This window comes from Manihot esculenta, chromosome 4 (assembly GCF_001659605.2).
Source record: "Manihot esculenta cultivar AM560-2 chromosome 4, M.esculenta_v8, whole genome shotgun sequence".
Classification (NCBI taxonomy): domain Eukaryota; kingdom Viridiplantae; phylum Streptophyta; class Magnoliopsida; order Malpighiales; family Euphorbiaceae; genus Manihot; species Manihot esculenta.
In genome coordinates this window covers 18,376,906-18,402,128 of record NC_035164.2, presented here as the reverse complement: position 1 = coordinate 18,402,128, position 25,223 = coordinate 18,376,906, and the positions used below count along the sequence as shown (strand labels likewise).

Sequence of the window (25,223 nt, the reverse complement as noted above, 5' to 3'; positions counted from 1 at the left end):
AATTCTGATGTAAGGGTCTAGCCGGGTATTACATTCGGCCGCCGAACCTGCCTCCGAAAGTGTCCTGTCTAGCCTTCCTTTGTATGTTTTCTATGAATGTTTTGTGATATTTTTGGGAGTTTTTGGGGAGATGTTTAGAGTTATGTTAGAGTATGTTTGGTCCCTCATTTGAGTCCACCTGTGTAGGATCAAACCTGAGAGACTGAGGAGGTCAGCAGTGAGCTAGCTGCTACAGAGTCAGTAAAGCGTCAGCCAGAGGTGAGTAGAACACAACTCTTTTATTTTGAAGCAAATAAACTTTTAAGCGTGTTCATGCATCACGAATGCCATGATATGTACTAGGCTGTTTTGCATTAGAATTCACAAATATGATGCATTGCATAATATGTTGTTGATGTGGATGGATATTGGATGATCCATTAGCCCTCGATGTGATATGATATGATATGAGATGGAAAGACCAGGCGTGGTCGTATCGCTCCTGGCACAGTTGGACATGTTATGATATGTATATATAAGAGAAGACTAGGTATGGCCGTATCGCCCCTGGCACAGTTGGACATGTTATGATATGTATATGTAAGAGAAGACCAAGTGTGGTCGTATCACCCCTGGCACAGTTGGACATGTTACGATATGCAGAGGGTTATTGGTGACAAGTCCATCCGTGAGGTGAATTGTTTGTGATGTGATGCATTTCATGAAAGCATGTGTTTAATTAACTGTTTTACTGTTCTGCTCATTGGGTTTTAGTAGCTCACCCCCTTCCCCTAACCCCTAGGTTCGCAGGACCAGAGATAGTACAGGGAGTCAGCAAGGGTAATGGCCATGGTTATGTCATGTAATAGAGTGTTAGTGGACATGTAATGTAATGAAATGTAAAATGATGTAATGTAAAGTAATGTAATGAGGATTAGTATTGTACTTGACCCTAGTATTTATTGTAAATCCCTGTTGTACATGATCTTGATGTAAATATTTAATGATGAGACATGTTGAACCAGGCCTGACATATGAGATGTTGACCCAACTGGAGTATTTGATGAGGGCTCCAGTAAGGGATTTTACGTTTACAGTTATGGTGCATGCACAGGTCAAACTTGGTATATGTGAAAAGTTTAAAGTTTTATGAATATGTATGATCATGTATGGGATTTATCAGGTATAACAAGATGTATGTTAGGCTTGCTACGGGTCCCGGCGACCTTAAGTCGATCTGGATCTTAGCGCCAGTAGCGGTCCGGTTTTCGGATCGTTACAAAGAGAGTACATTGACAATCAAATATATATTTATAAAAGGTTATTTCAAATTGCATATACTATAAAAAAATGGTCAATAAAAGTAAAATGATAATAAATGAGAATTAATATAAAAAATTATTAATTAAAATAATGGCAAAATTAACTTTACTGATTTTAAAACTCATAAAACTAATAACAAATTCCATTTGAATTGTCCAAATAATCCGTGGAAAATTTCAACGGTGAGCTTCCAAAAGTATCATGTCACATGAAGAAAGCTGAAGCATTGAATGAATTAAGAACAAAATCTTTTAATAAAAACTTTCAAACACCTTGCTACAAAGAAAAGGAGAGAATCCAAAATGAATGTATGATTAAAAATCACGTGTAAGTATTTACATTTTTGTTAAATTAGTTTACATTTTTACTTTCATAATGATTTTTGTTTAAAATAATATTTTTTTCACAAATAAATAAATTTTATAAAATTTCCATATTTTATTTAAAAAAATAACGATTGATGTTACATAACATTCATATAAGATAAACCGTTACTACGAGGAAGGAACAAGTGGCAAGAACCAAACACGTAAGAAAGGTGGTTTATTGCGAGAAAGGGAAGACCCCGATGCCTTAATACTCAGGTCATCACCAGAAGACTTGCTTTTCCTTCAGCAAGACAAGTCTCAACACGAAATTACTATTATCAGGCACAACCTAGCTTATTTTTATTACACTTGTGATCGTGGGATTCTCATTTATTGGCTGGTTATGTCCCGTATCAAGTAGACGGTCATATTACCTCCGAATTATTAGAAAAATATTATATTCATCTCTACTTTTTACAGTATAAAAGGAGAAGAATAGCAGAGGCAAAGGTACACCATTCTAAAACACTAAAACTCTAAATAGTTCATTATATTTTCTCTACCTATCGAGATACTAACTTAAGCGTTGGAATGTCTATCGTGGGTACCCACCACCACCTTACGTTTTCTCTCTTGCAGGCTCTAACCAATCACAATACAGTCTCATTTTGACTATATCATCAATCTAATCTCAGCAACATCATTTAGTTTCATTGCCGAGAAGTCTATTGAATCACCTTTATTCATTTGGATTACAACTAGTTTCCTATTCCTTTTCTGTCCCATCATTCTCAAAATGATCGGTAGTCCTAGAGTTACGGCTAATATTAATGAGGGAGTCATCGTTTCCTCTGCCTAGGACAATAGAGAAAACACTCCTTCAATGGTCAATGAAACAGACCTCAATAATTTAAATAACAAATAAATACTCCAGTACATCGAAAGGCTGCAGGCTACTCTTAGTCTGTATAAGACTCGAGAAGAGGCATCAAAGATGGATCCTGGAAGAAGGGAGGAAGCATTTGTAGACACCCCAAGGGTCCAAATAAAAGCGGCCAAATCACGGCCCAAAGGAAAGGTCGAATCCAAAGATGAATCGAACAAGACTCTAAAAGGAGTTGATTGGAACCGAGTACGGGTCGTGCAAAGATACCAAAAGGAACAAGAAAAAGATTTCAGTCTAGATGATGTTTCGCCTCTTTTAGAAAAAAAAAATATTAGCAAAAACCTTTCCCACCAAGTTCAAGCTATCTAGCTTAGACAAGTACAACGGAACAGGAGACCTCAGAAGCCATCTAGCCATCTTCAGGATGACCATGCAGCTTCAGGACATCAACAATTTTGTGTTATGTCGAGTGTTCTCGTAAACAATCACAGGTTTGGCTCAAAAATATTACCAAAACCTAAGCCCAGATTTAATTTAAAATTTTACACAGTTTGCTACATTATTCAAATCCAGATTCATTACTTGCATACCTCCCAAAAAACTTTCCTTTAACCTGTGGAAGATCCGCCAAGGAGAGGGTGAATCTTTAAGGAGTTTTATTTCACATTTCAATGTTGAAGCCATACAAGTGGAAGAGTTGAACCATGAAATAGCATGTGAGGCATGGAAGAAAGGAACTTGCAATGTAAAATTCATGGATTCCTTAATTAAAAATCCAGCCACAACATACCAACAGTTAATAGACAAAATCCAGAAATATATCAGGCTGGATGATAAAGTCCAGGCATTGAAAGAAGACAAGAGAGTGAATCAGAAGCAAAGTCAAAAGTCCGAGAGATGAGGACATAAAGGAGATCACTGGAGTTACCCCATCTCACAAAAGAGGGACGAACAAAGTAAGTATAAGAATTATACTCCGCTAAGTGACTCACAAACTCATACCTTGATGTGGATCGAAAAAAATGATAAAGAAATCAAGTGGCTGCCCAAGCTTAATCCTAAGAAAGTGGAGAAATAAGACAAGATAAAGTATTGCCACTTCCATGAAGATCATGGCCATACAATAGAAGAATATCAAGAACTAAAGGATGAAATTGGAAAGCTAATAAGGGATGGTATCCTTCAAAAATTCACAAGGAAGGGAAAAGAAGAGAAGAGATCTGAGTCCGAGAAAACAACCCCTGAGAAAACCCTTGTTAGAGAACCCGTAGGGGTTATACATGTGATAACAAAAGGACTTGGCGAGGAGAAGTGAGCAAATTGCAAACATAATTATCGGGTAGATAGGAAATTTTTGAAAATCTTGGGAGTCATTCGCCCTCCGAAATCATCCGTCCAAAATCTCATGAGTCGGCCATCTGAGGGAACCGAGTGTTTCCACCCCCTTTAAAGTGTTATCTGTAAAAGAAGAATATTATTTTAGTAATAAAACTAACGAGGTATTTTCATGTATATTATGTTCTTCAGAAATAAGGAACGATAAATTGCCTTCCCCAAAGAGGAAGAAAGACTAAAGAGACAAAACAAGGTCACAAAGCGAATCTGCCAGGCCAGGTCATAAGGTAGGTTCCGGCAGACCATCCGGGCGTTGATCCCACTATACAAGGCCACAAGGTGGATTCTGCTAGGCTAGGTCTGCAAGGCCTCCGAGCGTTGGTCCCACTATACAAGGCCACAAGGTGGATTCCACTAGGCCAGATCACAATGCTAGTTTCGCTAGACCATCCGGGTATTGGTCCAATTATACAAGGCCACAAGGTCGATTCTGCCAGGCTAAGTCACAAGGCGGGTTCCGCTAGATCATCCGGACATTGGTCCAACTATACAAGACCACAAGGTGAATTCCATCAAGCCAGGTCATAAGGCGGGTTTCGCCAAACCATCCGGGCATTGGTCCAACTCTACAAAGCCACAAGGTGGATTCTGCCAAGTCAGGTCATAAGGCTTGTTTCACCAGACCATCCGGGTATCGGTACCACCAAACAAGGCCACAAGGTGGGAAATCAATAGGGTCACGGTCGGGTGACAGTCTTATGTAACAAAGAAGTATCCAAAGGCAATTCATGCCTAGGCCACAAGACGGGCATCCACCATACCACATGTCTAGGCGTTAGTCCCATTCTGAAAATTTACTAAGTCCTTTATTTCATGACCACGAGTCAGGCTAGTAACCAAGCGTTACGGATGGGTGTTATCCCCCTCAGTAATTTAAAAAAGAAATATTTGTAGAGCATATAAACACTCAGTGAAAATAAGAGCAAAGCATTCTTATTAAAATCATGAAAAATTACAAAAGAGTAGGGTCTTTAGGTTCATCCGCCTGAGTCTCCATTATATCGATATTCTCTACATTTATTACATTAACAAGAGAGACTTGATCAGAGAGAGTATCTTCAACATGCTCCTCTTCGGTGGGAGTATCTTTAGCATGCTCCCCTTCACCCTTATCTTCTTCCTCGGGGAGGATGTTGTCTATCCAGGAGAAATCTTCAGAAGAAAAACGCTTCACCAGCTCCTTTTTCATCGAATCCTGGCCTTGAATAAACATCTACCCACCTTGGACCATGGTCTCCTTAAGCTCTGCCTCGAGCTCAGTAACCCTAGTAGAGGCAACCCGAGCCCCTTCAGCTTGAGCCTGTAGCTCCAAGACTTAAGCTGCAATAGGGCCACTTAATCCTCAGAGAATTTAGCCCGATTCTCAAGGCTTAGGTTAAAAGTAAGGGCCTCATCAAGATCAACTTGTAGCTTCCACTGACACTAGGATCTCCTTTATGGTGCCCTCAACTTTAGCAACCTAAGACTTCAATCTTGAACATTTCCAGACCAAGAGCCCCATGTCTATCTCGTTTGCACCAAACTCTCACCTCAAGGCTTTAAATTGGTCTTTTGCCACATAGGTGCAAAAGGCACTCTCTAGTGCATAATAAATGGCATTAACAAACAACTTGTCCATCTCAACCTTATTCAAATGGGGATGATCTGCGGGTCTCAGGGCATTTTTTATCAGTAGGAGGCCTAGAGAAGGATTATCAAGGAGCATGGGCGTCCCGTTTAGTGCCAAGGCCAAGCGTTGGATGCCTGCAGGCTAGGAAGACTCAACCCTTGCACTCAAAGGAATGAGTATAGAGGGGAAAGGGACATCAGCATGGAGCTCAAGAGCTGGGACAAAAGCAGAAGCACCTAGGGTTGAAGATTCTGGCCGAAAGGAAGCCAAATCCTTAACTGTAGGCTGGGGAGGGGGAGAAGGAAGCACAATCATTGCATTCATAGGGCAAGCACGCTTAGCAAAGGGACTAGGAATCCTAGCAGCAACAACTTTGCCCTTACGAGTAGCACGTACCGCCTCAAAAAATCAGCTTGACCCAGGCATATCTACAAACAAAAGAAAAAGAAACTAAGAAAGGCAGTTTGAAAAAGAAAGAAGATGGAGTTAAATGGCGTTCCTCACCACCTGGGTAATATCAATTTTCTTTAAGGCTTTAGTCATCGCTAGGAGAAAGGCTAAAGCTTCATCTTCCTCTCTCCTTGGATGGACCCCATCCTTCTTCAACTCCACCCAAAAATATTAGCTAGTTTAAAGACGTCCAAAACCCCCCGACGTCCGATTATAGAGGATAAAAAATTTATTCTTCCATCGCTTTAAAGATGAATGCATCCGGTAAAAAATATTCAAGTACTTTCGACTACTAAAGTACCATAACTCTTCATTTTTACCGGTACCCAGTTGGTATAGCTGGGAGAAAAATGTGATTATTAAGGCATATGAACAGAAAAGCCGCAACGATTCTCCGGCCATTGGAATGAAGTTGGACAATCGAAAGCTGGTAAAACCAGAGGACCTCTACAAAGAAAAGGTCTAGGGGGAAGTAGAGGCCCGCCTTCAATTGCTCTTCGAAGACAATGATGATGTCCTCGGCAGGGATCAAGTCATTAGCATGAATGCAGGGAGAATGAGCAAAAACTCGAAAAGACTCTTGAAGAATGAGGTAAGTATCGTACATACGATTCACATTGTGCTCTGAAAAGACAGATGGGATATCACTAAGTAGACCACCTCATTCTCTGGAGCCTCCCTCAACGGAATGATAGGGGTTGGCGCTCGGATGAGGCCATCAGAGGAGGAGCTAAAGACAGAAACCCCACTAGGAGAAGAAGAGGTGTTCCTATTCATATTGAAGGAAAAAGAAAACAAAATTACCTTAAGAAGTAAGACTGTAAGGAACAGAAACGGGAAGGAAGTTGTGGAGCAAATTTCTCTAAAAGATTGCAAAAGAGAGCAAAAATAGCATTCGAAAAAGATGAAGGGCTTTTATAAGATGGTTTTGACGGCAGACTTTAAATGCGGCACGATAAACATTGTTGTAAGCGATTACTACGAGGAAGGGACACGTGACAAGAACCAAACACATAGGCAAGGCAGTCTATCCCGAGGAAGGGAAGACCTAGATGCCTTAACACCGAAGTCATCACCAGAAGACTCGCCCTTCCTTAACAAGACAAGTCTCCATACAAAGTTACCATTATCAGGCACAACATAGCATATCTCCATTACACTTATTGTAATACCCGGCTAGACTCTGGTATCGAAATTCCTACCGTCCGGTGGGATCTCGGATGTCGAAGACCTCTAGAGGGGTAAAATCATGTTTTCATAAAATGTTTTAATGTGTTTTATGATTTTAAGTAAGAAAGAAATTGAAATTTGAATGAAAAAGACCATGGAGGCATTTCCAGGTTCGGCCGCCGAATCTCAAGTTCGGCCGCCGAACATGGGATAGTTTAGGGGGGCAAGTTAGGGTTCCGAAAGTGGCTCAGGTTCGGCCGCTGAACCCCATGTTTGGCCACCGAACTTGCATGAGTTTTGGAGGCACTTTAGGCTGCCGAAGGTGGTCTGGCCAATCCCTATATAAGGGCTCCATGGCCGAAACGGGCGAGCTTTCTCCCCATTTTCGGCCAACAGTGAGTCTATGCTCTCCCATGGTTAATTTTTTATGTCTTTCCTCAAATCTTTCGAGTTTTAACTAGTTTTATCTTGGTTTGAAGATATTTGAGCAAAAAGAGTGAAGTTGGTAACTTGGAGACTCCAGGAGCTTGATCTCCCCCATCTCCGAGTTGGATCGCCTCTCCTCTCGATCTTCACAAGGTAAGAGTACATCTTTAGCTCATTCCATGTTTTAAACAAGTTTTATAAGATTTGTGGGGTAGAAATGCATGTTTAGGTTAATGTTGAGTTTTTTAGTAATGTATGTTGTGTATGTTTGTTTGATGTGTTTTGGTTGGGGTTTAGGTTAGTTTGAGGCCCCTATGAGCGTATGGAAGTATGTATGCATGTTTTGGAAGTGTTGGTTTTGAGTTGGATGGTTTGGGAGACAAATGTGCATTGTGGAGGCTGAGTTCTGCCCTTTGGAAGAACTCAGGTTCGGCAGCTGAAGGGATTTTCGGCCGCCGAACCTGCCTGTGGAGGCAGGCCTTTGGCTGCCGAACCCTGCCCCCGAAAGTGGACTGTCGGCTCTGGAAGGGAGTTTCGGCCGCCGAAGGTGCCGCCGAACATGCATGAGTTTCGTCTCTGGAAGGAACCTTCGGCCGCCGAAAGTGCCTGACTTTCGTCTCTGGAGGGACTTTCGGCCGCCGAACTTGCCGCCGAAAGTGCCCTGTTCAGCCTTCCTTTGCATGATTTCTATGATTGTTTTAAGGTGTTTTAGGGGGTTTTTGGGGAGTATTTTAGAGTCATGTTCATGTATGTTTGGTCTCTCATTTGAGTCCACCTGTGTAGGTTCGGATCCGAGGAACCGAGGACCCCAGCAGTGAGACAACTGCTTCAGTGTCTTGTCAGAGCTAGCCTGAGGTGAGTGGAATAACTCTTTATGTTTCAAAGTAAATAAATCAGATTTTGAGCATGTTCATGCATCACGAATGCCATGAGATAAATTAGGTTGTTTGCATTAGAATTTACAAATATGTTGCATTGCATAATATGATGATGATGTGGATGAGTATTGAATGATCCTTTAGTTCTCGTATGATATGAGATGATGATGACATGATGTGATATGGTATGGTATGGAAGTCCAGGTCGAGGCCCATTCTACGCCCCTGGCACTATGTTAAGAGAAAGACCAAGTCGAGGCCCATTCTATGCCCCTAGCATTATAGGAATGTTATGTTATGTATGTTATGTTAAGAGAAAGACCAGGACGAGACCCATTCTATGCCCCTGGCACTATTGGATATGTAGAGGACTATTGGTGACAAAACCATCCTTGATTGTGATTTGTTTGTGATGTGATGCATTCCATGAGATCATGTGTTTTAAATTAAATGTTTTATTATTCTGCTCACTGGGCTCTAGTAGCTCACCCCATTTCCCTAATCCCCCAGGTATGCAGGTACGGAATAGGCCGGGAGGTCAAGAAGAGTAAAGTTATGTTTCATGTAATAGTTAGTTGTGGACATGAGGATGATGTAATGTATAGTAATGTAATGTAATGACGAGTATTAAAGTTTAGAGATGTGCTTGACCCTAGTATGTTAGTTAATCCCTTTGTACATGATCTATAAAATGTTTTATCACTGTTTATGTAAACCAAACTTATTATATGTATGTTACCCCATTGGAGCATTGGTGAGGACTCCAATGTGGGGTTGATGGTTATGCTTATGAGTTGTGCATGCTCAGGTTGAGTTTGGTAATTGAATGAGAAAAGTTCAAAATTTTTATGTATATGTTGATCATGTATGGGATTAAACAGGTGTACAGGTTGTATGTTAGGCTTGCTACGGGTCCCGGCGGCCTTAAGCCGATCTAGATCCTAGCGCCGGTAGCGGTCCGATTTTCGGGTCGTTACACTTATGATCGCATGATTCCCACATATTGACTGGTGATATCCCGTATCAAGTAGATGACCATATTATCGCCGGATTATAAAAAAAAATAGCATATTCATCTCTACCTCTTATAGTATAAAATGAGAAGAATAGCAGAACGTAGGTACGCCATTCTAAAATACTAAAACTCTACTTGTCGAGATACTGACTTGATCGTCGGAGTAGCTGCTATGAGCGCCCACTATCATCTCACGTTTTCTCCTTTGCAGACTCTAACTAATTATAACACAATTTCATTATAGCCACGTCATAAATCTAATCTCAGTAATATCAACAATGCATAAATAAAATAAGCATATCAATTATAATATTTTTAAATATAATGAAATATTATTTGCATGAAATTATTAAAAATTTATTTTAATATAAATATTATCCTTTATTATTAATAATTTTAAATAACATATCATTTAATATTTAATTTTTCATATATCACTATTCTTCGTAAAAATAATTTATTTTTATAAAACAATTATTTTATACAAAGTAAAATATAATTTCAAAAAATTAAATATTATACTATTTAAATAAAAAACAAATTTAACAAATTAAAATATTTTTAATAAAAAATAAAAAATTATTATTTAATTCCTATAATATATAGAAATTCATTAGTTATTTTTTAATTTTAAAAAATATATTAAAATATTTTTAATATTTTTAAAAATTTATTATTTAAATTTTTCATTAATTTTAATTATTAAATATTTTACTATTTAATTTAGAGAGATTTACAATTTAGTCCCTGAGTATTATCATTATTAACAAGTTACTCCCTACATTTTTAGTTAAAACGTCTTTATCTTTTCTTTCCGTCAATAAAATAGTCCTTTTGACTATTTCTGCCGTTAAAAATAAAGAGATTTATAATTTAGTCCTTGGATATTGCCATTATTAACAAGTTAGTCCCTACATTTTCAAAAACCTATTAAAACGTCCTTATCGTTTCTCTCCGTCAACGAAATAGTCCTTCCGTTCTCTTTTCCGTTAAAAATAGATAAAAGATGGATAGAGAAAATTTTAAAATCCAATTTTGTCCTCAAATAAAACCCCTTATTTAGTCATTGGATATTATTATTATTAATAGGTCAGTACTCAAATTTTTAAAAATCTATTAAAACATCCTTATATTTTCTCATATCTATTAAAACATCATTATCATTTCTTTTCATCAACGAAATAGTCCCTCCTCCTCCTCCTCCTCCTCCTCCTCCTCCTCCTCCTCCTCCTCCTCCTCCTCCTCCTCCTCCTCAGAAAAGAAGAGAAAAAAGAAGAAGAAGAAAAAGAAGAAGAAAAAGAAGAAGAAAGAAGAAGAAGAAGAAGAAGAAGAAGAAGAAGTAAGAAGAAGAAGAAAAAGAAGAAGAATGAGAAGAAGAAGAAGAAGAAGAATCTCCTTCTCCTCCTTAAAGAAGAAGAATAAAAAGAAAATTGAAAAAGAATCAAAGAAGAAGAAGAAGAAAAAGAAGAACCAAAGAAGAAGAAGAAGAGGAGGAAGAATCAATTAAGAAGGAGAAGGAGGAGGAGGAGGAAAAGAATGGAGTAATTTGGTATTTGCTATATTTTTAACAGCAGAAATAAACGGAATGACTATTTTGTTGACGGAAAGAAAAGATAAGGACGTTTTAATAGATTTCTGAAAATGCAGGGATTGACTTGTTAATAATGGCAATATCCAGGGACTAAATTGTAAATTTCCCTTAAAAATATAGCAAAAGACCAAATTACCCCATTTTTTTCCTCCTTTTTTTTTTCTTCATCTATTCTTCGTCCTCTTTTTTTTCTTTGATTCTTCTTTTTCTTCTTTGATTCTTCTTTTTATTCTTCTTTAAGAAAGAAAAGATTCTTCTTCTTCTTTTTTTCATTATAATCATCTTTTCTTTTTCTTTTTCTTCTCCTTTATCATCACCATCTTCTTCTTCTCCTTTATCATTACCATCATCATCTTCTTCCTTTTTTTTTTTTGAGGAGGAGGAGAAGGGATTATTTCATTGACGAAAAAGAACGATAAGAACGTTTTAATATATATGAGAAAAAATAAAAACGTTTTAATAGATTTCTGAAAATGTAAGAATTGACTTATTAATAATAGTAATATCCAATGACTAAATAAAAAATTTTATTTAAGGATAAAATTGAATTTTAAAAATTTTCTCTCTTATCTTTTATCTATTTTTAACGGAAAAGAGGACGAAAGAATATTTTATTAATAAAGAGAAAAGATAGAAAAGATTTAATAGATTTTTAAAAATTGTAGAAACTGACTTATTAATAATGGTAATACTAATAAACTAAATAGTAAATTTATCTTTAATTTATATAAATATTTTACTATTTAATTTATATAATTTAAAAAATTTATTAATTTATTTTTAAATTTTTAAAAATTTCAGTCTATTTATATTAAAGATATTTTAAATATTTTTTATAATATTTTAAAGTAACATTAATAAAATAATTAATAATAAATTTTTTAAAATATTAAGAATATTTTAATATAATTTTAAAAAAAATTAAAGACTAATTAATAAATTTTTTATTTGAAAATTAAATAATAAAGTAGCCGTAAAGGATACTCGTGTATACCCACAAGTAGTATACAAAAATATTATATAAAAAGCATTAGTAGTATACAAAAAGCATTAGTAGCATAGAGAAAGCATTAGTTAGCTGACACCCGGCTCAAAGCGATGGCGGCCGCGGCGACAAGCGTAGTTCCGGCGGGGAGGAGTGCGAGGAGAGCCGCTCTGGAAGATGACAAATTGGTGTTCGAGACTACCGAAGGTATTGAACCTATAACCAGCTTCGACGAGATGGGCATAAAGAACGATCTGCTTCGCGGAATTTATGCCTACGGGTTTGAAAAGCCGTCGGCAATACAGCAGAGGGCAGTTATGCCCATAATCAAAGGACGGGATGTTATCGCTCAGGCGCAATCCGGTACCGGCAAGACCTCCATGATTGCGCTCACTGTTTGCCAACTCGTTGATACCTCTAGTAGAGAGTAAGTTTTATGAATTTTTTAAAACCCTAATTCTAAAATTTTGGTTCCTTTTCTTACCATGGTTTTGAGTTTAAACTTAAAATACATAGTTCTTTACATCTAAATTTTTAATTTGAAGTTTGGAAAATGTTTTGCGCATTTCTTTTTCCTGGAAAATTAATTTCTCCGTGTAAATTTGAACTACTCGCAAAAATAGATAATATAAGATCCACAAAACATCCCCAAAATAAAATCTACTGTACGTTCCTGTTTTAAAAACAAAAGGGAGATTTCATTGTTCTTATTCTGTCTTGGGTGGATTTTGGTTTATTTTTCGACTGAGTTAATTTTGAACCAGGCAGTAGCCTGCTTGTTGAAAAAGGAAATGAGTTTTTGTTGGGGGGCGGGGGGGTACAGCTGGTTTACTAAATGTTGCTTCAATTTTACAGGGTCCAGGCATTGATATTATCCCCTACAAGGGAACTGGCAGCTCAGACAGAGAAAGTAATATTAGCAATCGGTGATTACATTAATATACAAGCACATGCATGTATTGGAGGCAAAAGTGTGGGTGAGGATATCAGAAAGCTGGAGTTTGGAGTTCATGTCGTATCTGGAACTCCGGGCAGAGTCTGTGACATGATAAAGAGGAGGACACTGCGTACTAGAGCCATTAGGTTATTAGTTCTTGTGAGTTGATGATTTTGGATAATCCGTTGATATCAACTTGCGCTGCTTTTATATTATGCACTTGGGGTGCATAATGCACTCCTCGTAGTTTTCTTTGAGACATGCGCCCTATATTTATTATGTTATTATGTTGTCATTATTATCTTCTTTTTCTTCTCTTGTAGGATGAGTCTGATGAGATGCTGAGCAGAGGATTCAAGGATCAAATTTATGATGTATATAGATATCTTCCTCCAGAGCTTCAGGTGCTCAATGTACCATAAAAATCTGGCAGAAATTTCAGTTTTCCTAGCACACGTCATTGTCTTATTTTCTCAAGCGATGCTAGATCATGTGTTTTTTTTTTTTTTTTTTTTTTTTTTACATTATGAATTTTATGCACTTAGGGCTAGGTTCTAATGATGGATAACTTGACATGTTATCCTAAATTTGTTTGTATTGTTGCCAGGTTGTATTGATTTCTGCTACTCTTCCCAATGAAATTTTAGAGATGACAAGCAAGTTCATGACAGATCCTGTTAAGATTCTTGTGAAACGTGATGAATTGACTTTAGAGGTGAGTATTTGCTTCACTTAACATGAGCTTGTAATAAATGCAGTACTTGAAATTGATGGGAGCTTCTCTTTCGTTTTGCTTCCTTTATAGGGTATCAAGCAATTTTTTGTAGCAGTTGAACGGGAAGAGTGGAAATTTGACACGCTTTGCGACCTTTATGATACTCTAACCATCACCCAAGCTGTTATTTTCTGCAATACAAAGCGGAAGGTAATAATGTTACTGTTTAATTTCTAACTTTTGTCTAATGAGATTAATACTCTCAGAGTTTATCGTGGTTGTACATATCTTTTGTATGTGTGAAAATAGAAATTTTTTACTTCATAGGCTCTCTTTGTTTTAATTTTAATATATGTCAAATATCAATATCTCTATCAACATAAAACAAAACTTCATCTGTTATCCAAAGTGACAAAAGTGGCAGCTAAAACTCTTCTTACTGTTTGTTTGATGCTTTATAGCTCCAGCTTTTACTAGAAATAGATTGGATATGTAGGAAATTAGACCTCTTTTGAGTTCTGAGTGGAGTTTGAACTTTAATTGGTGCAGACAGAGTTATGTTCTATGGTTAGTTTGAAGTGGCACGAGATAAAGAAGGGAGAGGTATATCTGAGGTGACGTGGATGGAAGTAGGATGAAGGCTTTGATCTTGTTTAAGTTGGATATGTAGGAAATCATACCTCCTTTGAGTTTTGAGTGGAGTTTGAACATTAATCAGTGCCGACAGAGTTATATGCTCTATGTTTAATTTGAGGGAGTAGAAGATAAGAAAGGGAGAGGTATATCTTAGGTGACATGGATGGAAGTAGGATAAAGGTTTTGATATTGTTTAAGACATAGACAGTGTGGAAATTAAGGAATGAATTTATGTAGCCACTCTAAGATTGGAATATGTTTACTTGAGTATTATTAGTTGAAGGGACATTGAATATGAGAATATGCCCCCAAAATAGTTAGAATTTTAGTGAAATTTTCCTTGTTCTTATGGGTATGCAAATGACCTCGGACAGGTGGATTGGCTAACTGAGAAGATGCGGAGCAATAACTTTACAGTCTCATCAATGCATGGTGACATGCCTCAGAAGGAGAGAGATGCAATTATGTCAGAGTTCCGATCTGGTACAACCCGTGTCCTAATCACAACTGATGTTTGGGCCCGGGGGCTTGATGTTCAACAGGCAAGTTCCTTGTCTTGATTTCCTTGTTAATGTCCTGCTTGAACACAGTTATTTCCCATGCATGATGTTTCTGTTTTTAAATAAGCTAAAAAAATAATTAATAGTGATATATTACTACTCTTTAACATGTTATATTGCCTACGCTGAAGGTTGATATTGGAACTTAAGGTGGATATAACAATCTTATGTGCCAACTACTAAGAATCTTTTGTGCACTAGTAAAAAAGGATTCTGGATTTCTTATGGCTCGATGTTGCTCTGTTGTTTCTCATCATTCCGCACTTCTTATATTAAAATTCTATTGCAATTTTCATTTAAAATATTGAAAGAACCCATTGCTAATCACATGGTATTCATTATTTGGAAACTTAAGCAACGCCTTGGTAATGGATCTATGTCGGGTAAAAGATTAGTTAGGTTATCGGATAATTGTTCCTAGTAAATCACACCATCTCTTTTATGCTCATTTTCCCTTTGCTCTTTGGTTACTTGCAAATGTTCATATTAGTGGGCCTTCATTTCCTTTGAAAGTATCTGATTGCATGATGCTCTCTTCTTTTTCTCCTCCTATCTATCTCTCTCTTATCTTGTTAGGTCACTGTCTTGTCAGTGGGAATACGTCTGTTTATATATTGCTTGGTTGTCATTGTATTTTAAGGCATGTCTCTGCTGCTTGGTTTTTTCTTATTCTGTCAGCTTTTTTGCTTTCCAGGTTTCTTTGGTGATCAATTATGACCTACCAAATAATCGAGAGCTTTACATCCATCGAATTGGTCGTTCTGGTCGTTTTGGACGCAAGGTATGTACCTGTTGACGTTTTTTACCTTTGTGATTCTGATATCATCATTGTGCAAGACGATTTCTTTTTATGTCAATTAGTTTTAAGAACTCCAGAACCTGATCCCTTATCCAAAGTGCTAGATCTGCTATTTAGTTTTTTAACTTGAGAATGAGATGCAATATTTGCCTGCCAGCTACTCATGCTGCAATTGTTATACTCTGATTTGGTGGCTGCTTTGTGGTAGCCGGTTGATTTACTTGTGGAATTAAATGGCTTTTGCATGGTTTTCAGGGTGTTGCAATAAATTTTGTGAAAAGTGATGATATCAAGATTTTAAGAGATATCGAGCAGTATTACAGTACCCAGATCGATGAAATGCCAATGAATGTTGCTGATCTCATCTGAAGACTTGCTGTGTTGATTGTATTTCTGTGTTGATTGTGAGTTTGTGTGGTTGACATTATTAGTAATTGGCAATACCTTAATTGCATTGAGTTTGTAAAATAGTAGATGGATTTTCTTTTTTTCAACTGAAATAGTAGATGGTGGATCAAGCGGATTATTGGTTGTTTGTAGAGTATTTTAGTACCATTAAACTAATTATGCTAAAGATTTTTGGTTCTCATAGCTCTTGTATTGTAATGTGAGCTGCAGATTAGAGAAACGCAGAGGGAAATTGAATAATGGACACTCCTAATCAAGTAAATGAACCTATGAATACTGGAATCTGAATTCTTCTTAGTGCATTGGTTTACGAGACCCCCTATGTGCCAATCGCTAGCGCATCCAGGGCCCCGGCGCCCAGCTCAAGTGGAGAGGCCTAGCCTGATCTGAGAAGTGCTAATTTGGTTCGGATAGACTTCATTCAAGAACGCCGCTGCCCCAATAAGAAAACTTAGCGAAACGAAAGAAGAGACGAAAGAAGAGACGTTAACAAGGCACCATTACTTTAGCGGAGTTAATTCACATTTTATTTTTGAAACATAGATGTATATGTGTTGGGAATGTTGAAAAATACAGGCTAACAGGTCAAATTTACACATGAAGTATAGGTCACAAATTTCAATTTTTAGTTCAAATTTAATCATGAATCAACTTTAAAAAGGTTAAATAAGACTATCTTATGTCATGATTTAAAGTGTGAGATTAAGTAATTTAAAGTGTGATTTAATAATAATTTGGAGATAAATTTGAAAAAAAAAATTAATATTTTAAGCTCTGTTGTATAATTTGGTTTAGCATTTGCAGTATGCTTTTTACATGTTGGAAATGTAATGATTTATATGTGTTTGCATATGCAAGTAAGTATACCAATGGAAAATATTGTACTTTTTGTTTTTCTCTTAATTAAAAAAAAATTACATAATTAAAAAAGTAAATGCAGTTAAGAGGTAAATGATGCATCAAATTATGGAGAAAATGCTTAAAAATAAATTGAATGTGTGATTACAATAAAAGTAAATGAGAGCTTAACTGTGTATTTGAATTAAAAATATGTACTGCTTATCCATATAATAATAAACAATTAATGAATTACTAATGGTAAGTCTTTTGTTTGAGTGCCTCCATATTAACCACATATAATTAGTTGAAATTAAGATTCGGTTTATTTACAGAAAATAATTTATATTTAAAAAATATTTTTTATAGAAAATATTTTTTAAAAAATTATTTTAAAAAAACTTATTTATTTATTTATTTTTAATTTTAAAAATAAAATATATTAATAAATTTATATATAAAAGTGTTAACAAAATTCTCAAAGTGTAAACAATAATTTAATTTTTTAGAGAAATATTTTTCATTAATTTTTTTGAGCGTTTTAAATATCAGAAAATATGAAATATTTGCTGTGATAAATAGAACCTAAGATAGAAATGATTAAAAAAAAGGAAGCAAAGTTCTAAGTCAAAGCCTCAGTGTAAGTTCTCATACAATCTTTTCTATATCAATTTCCTTATATATTGGCCAATTCTAGAGACATATCTAAAAATTTTAGCATGACTTTCAAGTTTCTATTGATCAGGCTAAGGCCCCACGTTAGCAGCACACCGATCCATTGCCACGGTAACTCCACCTTTTTAGTCATTTCATTAATTACCGTCGCCCATTGATGTGGCAGCAACAAACTAATCCTCGCTTGTTGTTGATTGAAAAAACACCGATTAAAATGAACTTGCTTTGTACTTAATGATAATGTGTTAAAGAATTATGCCCCTACTATATGTTGCTATTGGGTAATGGTAGATTCTTATAAGGATTAATACAAAGTCTGATGAAATTTTATACAACTATAAAATTCCCACAAGAATATAATGGAAAATATATTAGATACCTGCAAGAAGTTGTAGTAAGTTGAGTAGCAAATTTCAAAAGAGATAATAACAAATAATTTATTTGCAAAGTATTTATAGCCTTATCTTAGGACATAATTGTTACAAAATAGCTACAAAGGCAGCAGGTGCAACTTTTGGTCTTGAATTATTGTGTCTGCAAAATTCAAATACGAATTTTAAGCTCACAAAACTACCCAAGTGCACATCTTCAACCCAATTTAATTGTTTTGATCATTTAAGACATAAATACAAAAAAAATTTTCACGAGATTTGATAACTTTTCACTAGCTACTATATCTAATAATTTCCTATGTAATCATCTGGTTTAAATTGATCCAAATAACTTTCAAATTCATTTTTCAATTAGCTTAAAATAATTAACCTAAATTATTTAGTAGTTTTAATCTAATTAATATATACACGCTCAAATTTTATATAATGTGCTAAATCGAGTATAATTGTTAACTTAGGACCGAATTCTTAAGTATTGTGATTCGCTAGTAGTTCTATCTTGTCTAGTATTAATGAGTTTTTTTTTTTGCAAACCCACTAACTCTGTATAATTTTTCTGATCCATGGTCTCTCTAATACTAGTTGAATGTCACACCAAATCTCTAATCTATAGAGATGAATGTGACAGAATAAACTGACAGAGTTTGCCTTCAAAGTATGTTAAGTATGTTAATTAGTATGGTAACCTATGAAAGGTATATATATGTGTGATTGTGAAAGATGGCTCCTAAGCATATATTGATGTGTATACATTAATCCAAAAAATAATGAAAGTTTATAAAATAAATTCTAATTGATCCGACCTCCACTAGACTATAAACCTAGTGTAGTGGATGAAAGGATAATAATGCTCAAAATGAGACTACGGGACTGAATCACTCAAAAGAATACGAAAATATTAAAATTATAAGGAGTGAGTACGGCTATTTAGTGAGTGAATAAATTTATAATAGTGATAATTTTTATTACATGTAATATTTTATTATAGAAAAATGAGAATAGATAATGGTAATTTTATACTCTTTAAATAAATAAAAAAAAATTTATATTATAGTTGAATAAATAGTTGACTACACTTTGTATATACACCGATTAGGTAGTACCTCGATAATGAGTAATTTATTTTCAATTCAACTTATATTTATATTGTCTTTAATGCTTGATGATAACTTTTGGGGTGTTCAGTACATGTGTATGACTAGCATATTTTTATTTGTTCTTAGATCGATACTGTCATTATAGAGTCTAAGATACCAGCATTTTTACTATTGCACCTAAGATGTTAGCATTATCTATAGGATGTATGTTGTATGTATATAAATTCTTTATATATTTTATGCTCTTAAATAAATGACTTTAGTAGTATATTGCATCACAAATTTTATTTCAGTTTAGCAGTGTTATTTAAAATGATTATTTACTCAACTAGCTTATTTTAGCATATCATTTGGTATTATTAAGTACCAAAACCTTATCTATTCTCCTTTTTTATTTATTTATCCAGTCACTTTGTAGTCATACTCAACTTTTATAATTTTAACATTTTCAGATTTTTTTTATCCGGTCTATCGAGCCGATTAAAATTCATTTTTATAAACTTTCATTATTTTAGATTATATATATATATATATACACGTGTTGGTAGTAACATTTTGAGTAGTAAAAACATTGATCCTCACATGGAGGATGTGCTTGTATTCTTAAAAAGATTATCCCTTTTTGGCATGGAACCATCCATATATATATCTTTCATATTTTCATACGTTCAACTGTATGCATTAGGAATCGGTTATGATATCCACTTAGTTAATAAAAATACATTTAAACATGACTTTGAAAGATTTATAAAGAAGGTAACTTTCGATTTAAACTTGTTAGTATTTATATCCAATTTTAATAATAAAGGTTTATTTTAATATAGAATTATTTTCTTATTAATATATTAATCAAATAAATTATTAGTATAATTTTTATAAGCATCCGCCCTATGTGCAGGGATTTGACTAGTTATACATAAGCCAAGTAGGATTAAAAATTTTAAATTAATATAAAATCAAGTAAAGTATACAATTAATTACATATAAAAAAAATTAAGGATAATTTCATATATTTACCAATTCCCCCCTCATTCGAAAAAATCTTAAATAGACTTAATCTACTATATCATGCAGAGACGAAATCAACACAATGGGCAACTCACAATCATGTCTAGGATAAACATGAGAAAGCATGGCTAGTATGAAACAAGCCATAATGAAATCACCAGATATGTTTGCCTTAAAAACATTACTAACATGTTTGGAAATCAGACTAATTAAGGATTTACACAAGGAAAGCTTAGTGAATGTACCAAAGAAACAAGATTAAGTAGACTAGAGACAATACTAATTAAGATAAATCATCAGCAGCTATTTAATTACCCAGCCAAAAGCTTGTCAACCTTAGCATTAGCAGCAGCAGAAAGGAACTTCATGCAAATAGGAGGATTAACACCAGTGAGAGATAGTATAGCGGCGGGGATTCCCCACAAAGAGTCACCACAAATGAGTCCAGAAGCCACAGCAGGTGAAAAATCAGTAGCCTTTTGCTTGTTCTTCCTCTCCCATAAGAAAAGTATCAAACTTCCAATACACATATCAATAGCAAAGTAGCCTCCAAGATAAAATGGAATTGCCATACACATTGGGCTAGGAATAAACCTGTAGATTCTGTATGTGGTTTCAAACTTTTGTAACAGATCACGAATCGCATTAATAGCAATAGCAGCAACAAAAAATGAGATGGACAATGTGAGACAATGTTTGGGAAGAGAAGAAATACCCTCTACACCGAGAAGGGCAATCCCACGGTAGATTAGGCCATAAGGTGCTGGATAGGTACCTTCAGGATCCCCTATAGTGTAAGCACTGTAAAAGAACCAAAACACCAAAGGAGTTATCAAACATCCCATAGCAGTTCCAGCAACCTGACTGAAGAACATAGATTTTGCAGAAGAGAGGGTTAAGTATCCCGTCTTGAAGTCTTGCATGAGATCAGATGCTGTTGAGACAATGCTCATCATCACACCACATGACGCGAGGCCTGCAATTATCCCACCGTCATGGCCAACCCAAGCACTAAAAATGATGATGGCAAATTTCCCATAGTTTGATGCGAGAGACCAATCAGTGAGACCACATCCATAGGCGTTGCAGAAGGCCAGAACTGGCGCAATTGCATAAGCAACCAAGATATGGTACCATTTCAATTGATTAAAGATGAAAGGTACTGTGATGATGGAAATGACTGCAAGACAAATGTAGCCAAGCAAAGCTACCCAGCCAGGGATTTGATCTTTTAGAAAGAATTCTTTTCTTCGTTGATCATCATAGCTTATAGTTTCAGTGTTTTCATCACCAGCTGGAGTTATAGAAGATGCCTCGATATTCTTGGAATTTCGACGAGCTAGATCCCATAAAGTTCTGCTTAACATGGATACTACATGATATATACCATCACCAAGCATTGTGGCAATAGCAATAAAAACCTGTGGGAGTATATTTTTAATATTAGATTGAGATAATTATATATATATATATGTATAGAGAGAGAGAGAGAGAGAGAGAGAGAGAGAGAGAGAGACCCTGTATCCTTGGATACCATGGAGACTGCTTGCAGATAGATCAGCACTATACCAAATACCCTTCTTAGCCTCAATTGCTGGCCACATGATTCCCCATGAAATGATGGCTCCAAGAAGCAAGGAAATATTTACCATGTAAGGACAAATCATTCCAACCCCCACATATGTTGAGGAGAAATCAAAGTAGAACCTGATAAATATGCAACGCTCTCATATAAATATTCTTGTGAATCAAAGTCAAATTTATTTCCATTGCTAATAAACTTAAAACTTTAACTTACCTCTCATCAAATGCTTTGAGACCAAAAGTGGGGAAGCTAGAGAAACCACAGCCATCCGCAGCAGTGAAAAACCACTGGAAAAATGCCCACAAAAAACTAAAACCAAAGAATTTGAAGAGAACGCCAACTTGCTTCCTGCAAATACCAACACAAAATTAGTTAATATAATAGAAAATAATGGTTCCCATTTCTTCATAAGGATCTTATTACTTGGCCAATTTGGCTCCTTTGGGTGTGTGGAAGCTGTTGATTAGGTATGCAGTAGCTGTCCCGCTGGGGTATGTTAACTTGTAGTTCAAGATCATCAGCTACAAAGGCAACAAACACATTAAGCTCTTGACGAAAAACCTATTAAGAAAACTAAAATCATAGACATTTCTCGTGCTCACCTTTCTCAAGGGTACGATAGAGAACAAACCAACAAAGCTTACAACAAAAAGAAAACCAATCATCCAACCAATGGAAAGATTCTTAACATTGGAAGGGGTATTTCCTCCCTCTGCTTGAGCCGCTATTGTTGAACTCATACCTAACATGTAACTTGCAGTGCCACCTAAAAGATTTCCCAGAATTAGGGACAACAAATTAAAGAGAATGTTCACCAATGATGTAATTTTCGCATTTAGAAATTTCATCAACTGCTAATTCACCAGTATAAGCACATTTTCACATATAGAAAAACATAGAGTCAAATCCTGGTCATGGTTGCTGTTTGAATCTCATCAAAATTACGAAACACATAACATGACAATCTGAATACGTGACCCGAAATCACGCTTTCTTTTAGCTAACTAAACAACATAATTATCAGATCACATATTCTTCATGATATCCAAGTTACCAGGTCATGTTTTTTTCTTCAATTCAGAATTGATCATCGTAAGCAATTATCTTAAAAGCCTCCACTTTGATTTCATGTCTCTTTCAAAAAGATTTATTTAAAATATTGGACTATTATTAATTCATTTTCTACTATATATGTATATGATAATTTCTTTTAATGAAGGAAAGAGAGCAGGCATGTAAAAACAGGAAGCCAAACCCAACAAATTTCAAAAAGAGAGAAGAAAAAACAAACAAACAAGAAGAAAGAGAAGAGAAAGAAACAACATACTGCTAAAAGCAATTCCAGAGGACGCAACCACACAAGTTTGGATTACAGTATTCTCTTGACGAGTGAAAGGCTGCCTTAAGAGACCGATTTTTCCAAGCAAAGTAGTCCAAAACTTGAGAATACCAAAACCCAATAACCCAGCAGCAACGTTAAGGGAAGGGATGACACCAGTTGTGAGATTAAGTTTACACACAATAAAATTGAAAACTATACTCAAAATGAAGCTTGTAACCATAGCCCTCAAGGTGATTTGCTTTGTCCATGGAAGAACTACAGTGTCCTTGAAAGCTTCTTCCACCAAAAGCTTACCATCTTCTTTATCGTAAGGATGGAATCCTTTCTCTTCTCTTTCGTCCCTTCTTTCCATCTCCCTCTTTCTCTTTCTCTCTCTCTCTCTCAATGGAGAGTGATGATGAGTAGTTTTGGATAGAGCAATGAGAAAGATGTTTTCCTCTTCTCCTGTCTTCTGCGCGTGGGTTATCTATTGAGAGAGAATCCCTTGAGATCCTCCTACTCCGAGAGTTACTATCTTTATCGTAAACGGAATTGGAATTGGAATTGTTATAGTAAGATACAGCTATTTCATTCCCTCTAAAACCATAGGCCTCCAGAGTTCTGATATTTTTCCATTTTTATTTTTATTTTATATTATTCAATTATTTTTCTTTTTTTGTAAAATTGTAAAATCCCTACACATTTTTAATAATTTTATCTTCACATCTAAAATATAATCTACTATAATTAATTTACACTTCTTTCCTTTAAAAAAATAAAATCTGAAAATTAAATAAATTTAATAATTCTCAAGTTTTGAAATATTATGTAATTTAAATTTTTACGTCACATTTTCATTTATTTAGGATGATAAGGTAATTTTATTTAAAAATAAAAATAAAATATTATTAAAAAAAAAGATATCAATGAAGTAAATGCTTGAAATATTACCAAATGAAAACGTTCAACATCTGATAAGAAAAATATTTTTAAAAAATAATTTTATATTTATATTTTAAATTTAAAATTTTTAAAGATAAAATTAATTTTTTCATATTTATCTTAATTTTAGATATTAATCTTAATTAATTTTGAATAATAAAATCAAATATTTTCAATTTATTATAATTATAACTAAAAAAATTAAATTTAATTTAAAAAATTAATATTAAATTACATTATAATTTCTAAAAATTTTATATTGATAAAATATATAATCTTTTAATTTAAATTTTATATTGAAAATAAATTTACTTTATATTTCTTATATATAATATTAAATATTTTATATTAATTAAATATTTATAAATAAATTTTAATTATATAAAATATCACATATAAATATTATATAGTAAAATATATTAAGAATGTTTATACTCAATATGTGAATGTTTTAATATATAAGAAATTATATTTCATATTATCCATATTAAATAAAATAAAATATTATATGTTTTAATTTATAAATTTTTTTAAAAAAATTATTAACGTACGAAATAAATAAATAAATATATATATATATATATATATATATATAAATGAGAAATAAATAATAAAATTAATATAAAAATATTATTGAAATAAAAATATATATTAAGGATTAAATTTTATAGAATAATTTATAATTAACTTTTGTAAACTCAATTTAATTCCTTTGATCATGATGGTAACAAATTAAAAATATTTACCACTCGTTTGGTATGAATAATATTATAAAAAAAATCTTCAAAGAATTTTTATAAAATTATTCATGATTTAATCTTCACGATAAAAATTTTTAATTTTAAAAAATTTTGAATATTTTTATTTCAAACAAAAATTTTATAAAATAAGAATTCAATTGAATTCTTATAAAATTTCTAATTTAAAAAATAATAATTTTATTATTTAAAATTAAAAATTTTGAATATAAATAATAATCCACACAATATTATATATGGAATAAAAATTTTTGATAAACATTGATTAAGATTAATGATTAAATTGAGATAATTATGAAAAAAATTAATTTTATTGCTAATTTTTTACTAATAAAAATTGTTAAAATCATTTAATTCATTTTTAAGAAATAAGGTTTGTTATGAATTTTTATTAGACATCAAAATTTTTTTACAATTTATTTTTTATTGTGCATTTAATAATTTTTTGTTAACAGTAGCAATGCACCTACTTCCATTTGAAGAATTTATGACCTGTCACCCTAAAATTGGTACGCACAGCTGTTATAGGCCAGCAATT

General features: G+C 34.1%; 2 protein-coding genes across 2 annotated transcripts; one reads left to right on the top strand and one right to left on the bottom strand.

The window, feature by feature from the left end:
• Positions 1-12,071: 12,071 nt before the first annotated feature.
• On the top strand, positions 12,072-16,253 carry LOC110613917 (eukaryotic initiation factor 4A-3). The gene is made up of 8 exons (XM_021755332.1): positions 12,072-12,442; positions 12,871-13,111; positions 13,276-13,356; positions 13,560-13,667; positions 13,758-13,877; positions 14,678-14,845; positions 15,558-15,644; positions 15,918-16,253. The coding sequence occupies exons 1-8, from the start codon at positions 12,129-12,131 to the stop codon at positions 16,029-16,031; spliced, it is 1,233 nt and encodes a 410-aa protein (XP_021611024.1). The 5' UTR covers positions 12,072-12,128; the 3' UTR covers positions 16,032-16,253.
• Positions 16,254-20,162: 3,909 nt separating this feature from the next.
• LOC110613240 (probable metal-nicotianamine transporter YSL7) lies at positions 20,163-23,557 on the bottom strand. The gene is made up of 6 exons (XM_021754277.2): positions 22,992-23,557; positions 22,267-22,430; positions 22,088-22,185; positions 21,878-22,012; positions 21,597-21,786; positions 20,163-21,500 (listed from the first exon to the last, which is right to left on the bottom strand). Exons 1-6 carry the CDS (start codon positions 23,356-23,358, stop codon positions 20,391-20,393), a joined length of 2,064 nt encoding a protein of 687 aa, XP_021609969.1. The 5' UTR covers positions 23,359-23,557; the 3' UTR covers positions 20,163-20,390.
• Between the last annotated feature and the right edge of the window lie 1,666 nt (positions 23,558-25,223).

Excerpts from the sequence above, each read along its gene's own strand:
- LOC110613917 (XM_021755332.1), top strand. The coding sequence starts at position 12,129 with ATGGCGGCCGCGGCGACAAGCGTAGTTCCGGCGGGGAGGAGTGCGAGG. Across the intron at positions 12,443-12,870 it reads GTTGATACCTCTAGTAGAGA|GGTCCAGGCATTGATATTAT; the intron begins GTAAGTTTTATG and ends TCAATTTTACAG. Across the intron at positions 13,878-14,677 it reads TCTGCAATACAAAGCGGAAG|GTGGATTGGCTAACTGAGAA; the intron begins GTAATAATGTTA and ends GACCTCGGACAG.
- LOC110613240 (XM_021754277.2), bottom strand. The coding sequence starts at position 23,358 with ATGGAAAGAAGGGACGAAAGAGAAGAGAAAGGATTCCATCCTTACGAT. Across the intron at positions 22,186-22,266 it reads CTATCGTACCCTTGAGAAAG|CTGATGATCTTGAACTACAA; the intron begins GTGAGCACGAGA and ends TTGCCTTTGTAG. Across the intron at positions 21,787-21,877 it reads CTCAAAGCATTTGATGAGAG|GTTCTACTTTGATTTCTCCT; the intron begins GTAAGTTAAAGT and ends CATATTTATCAG.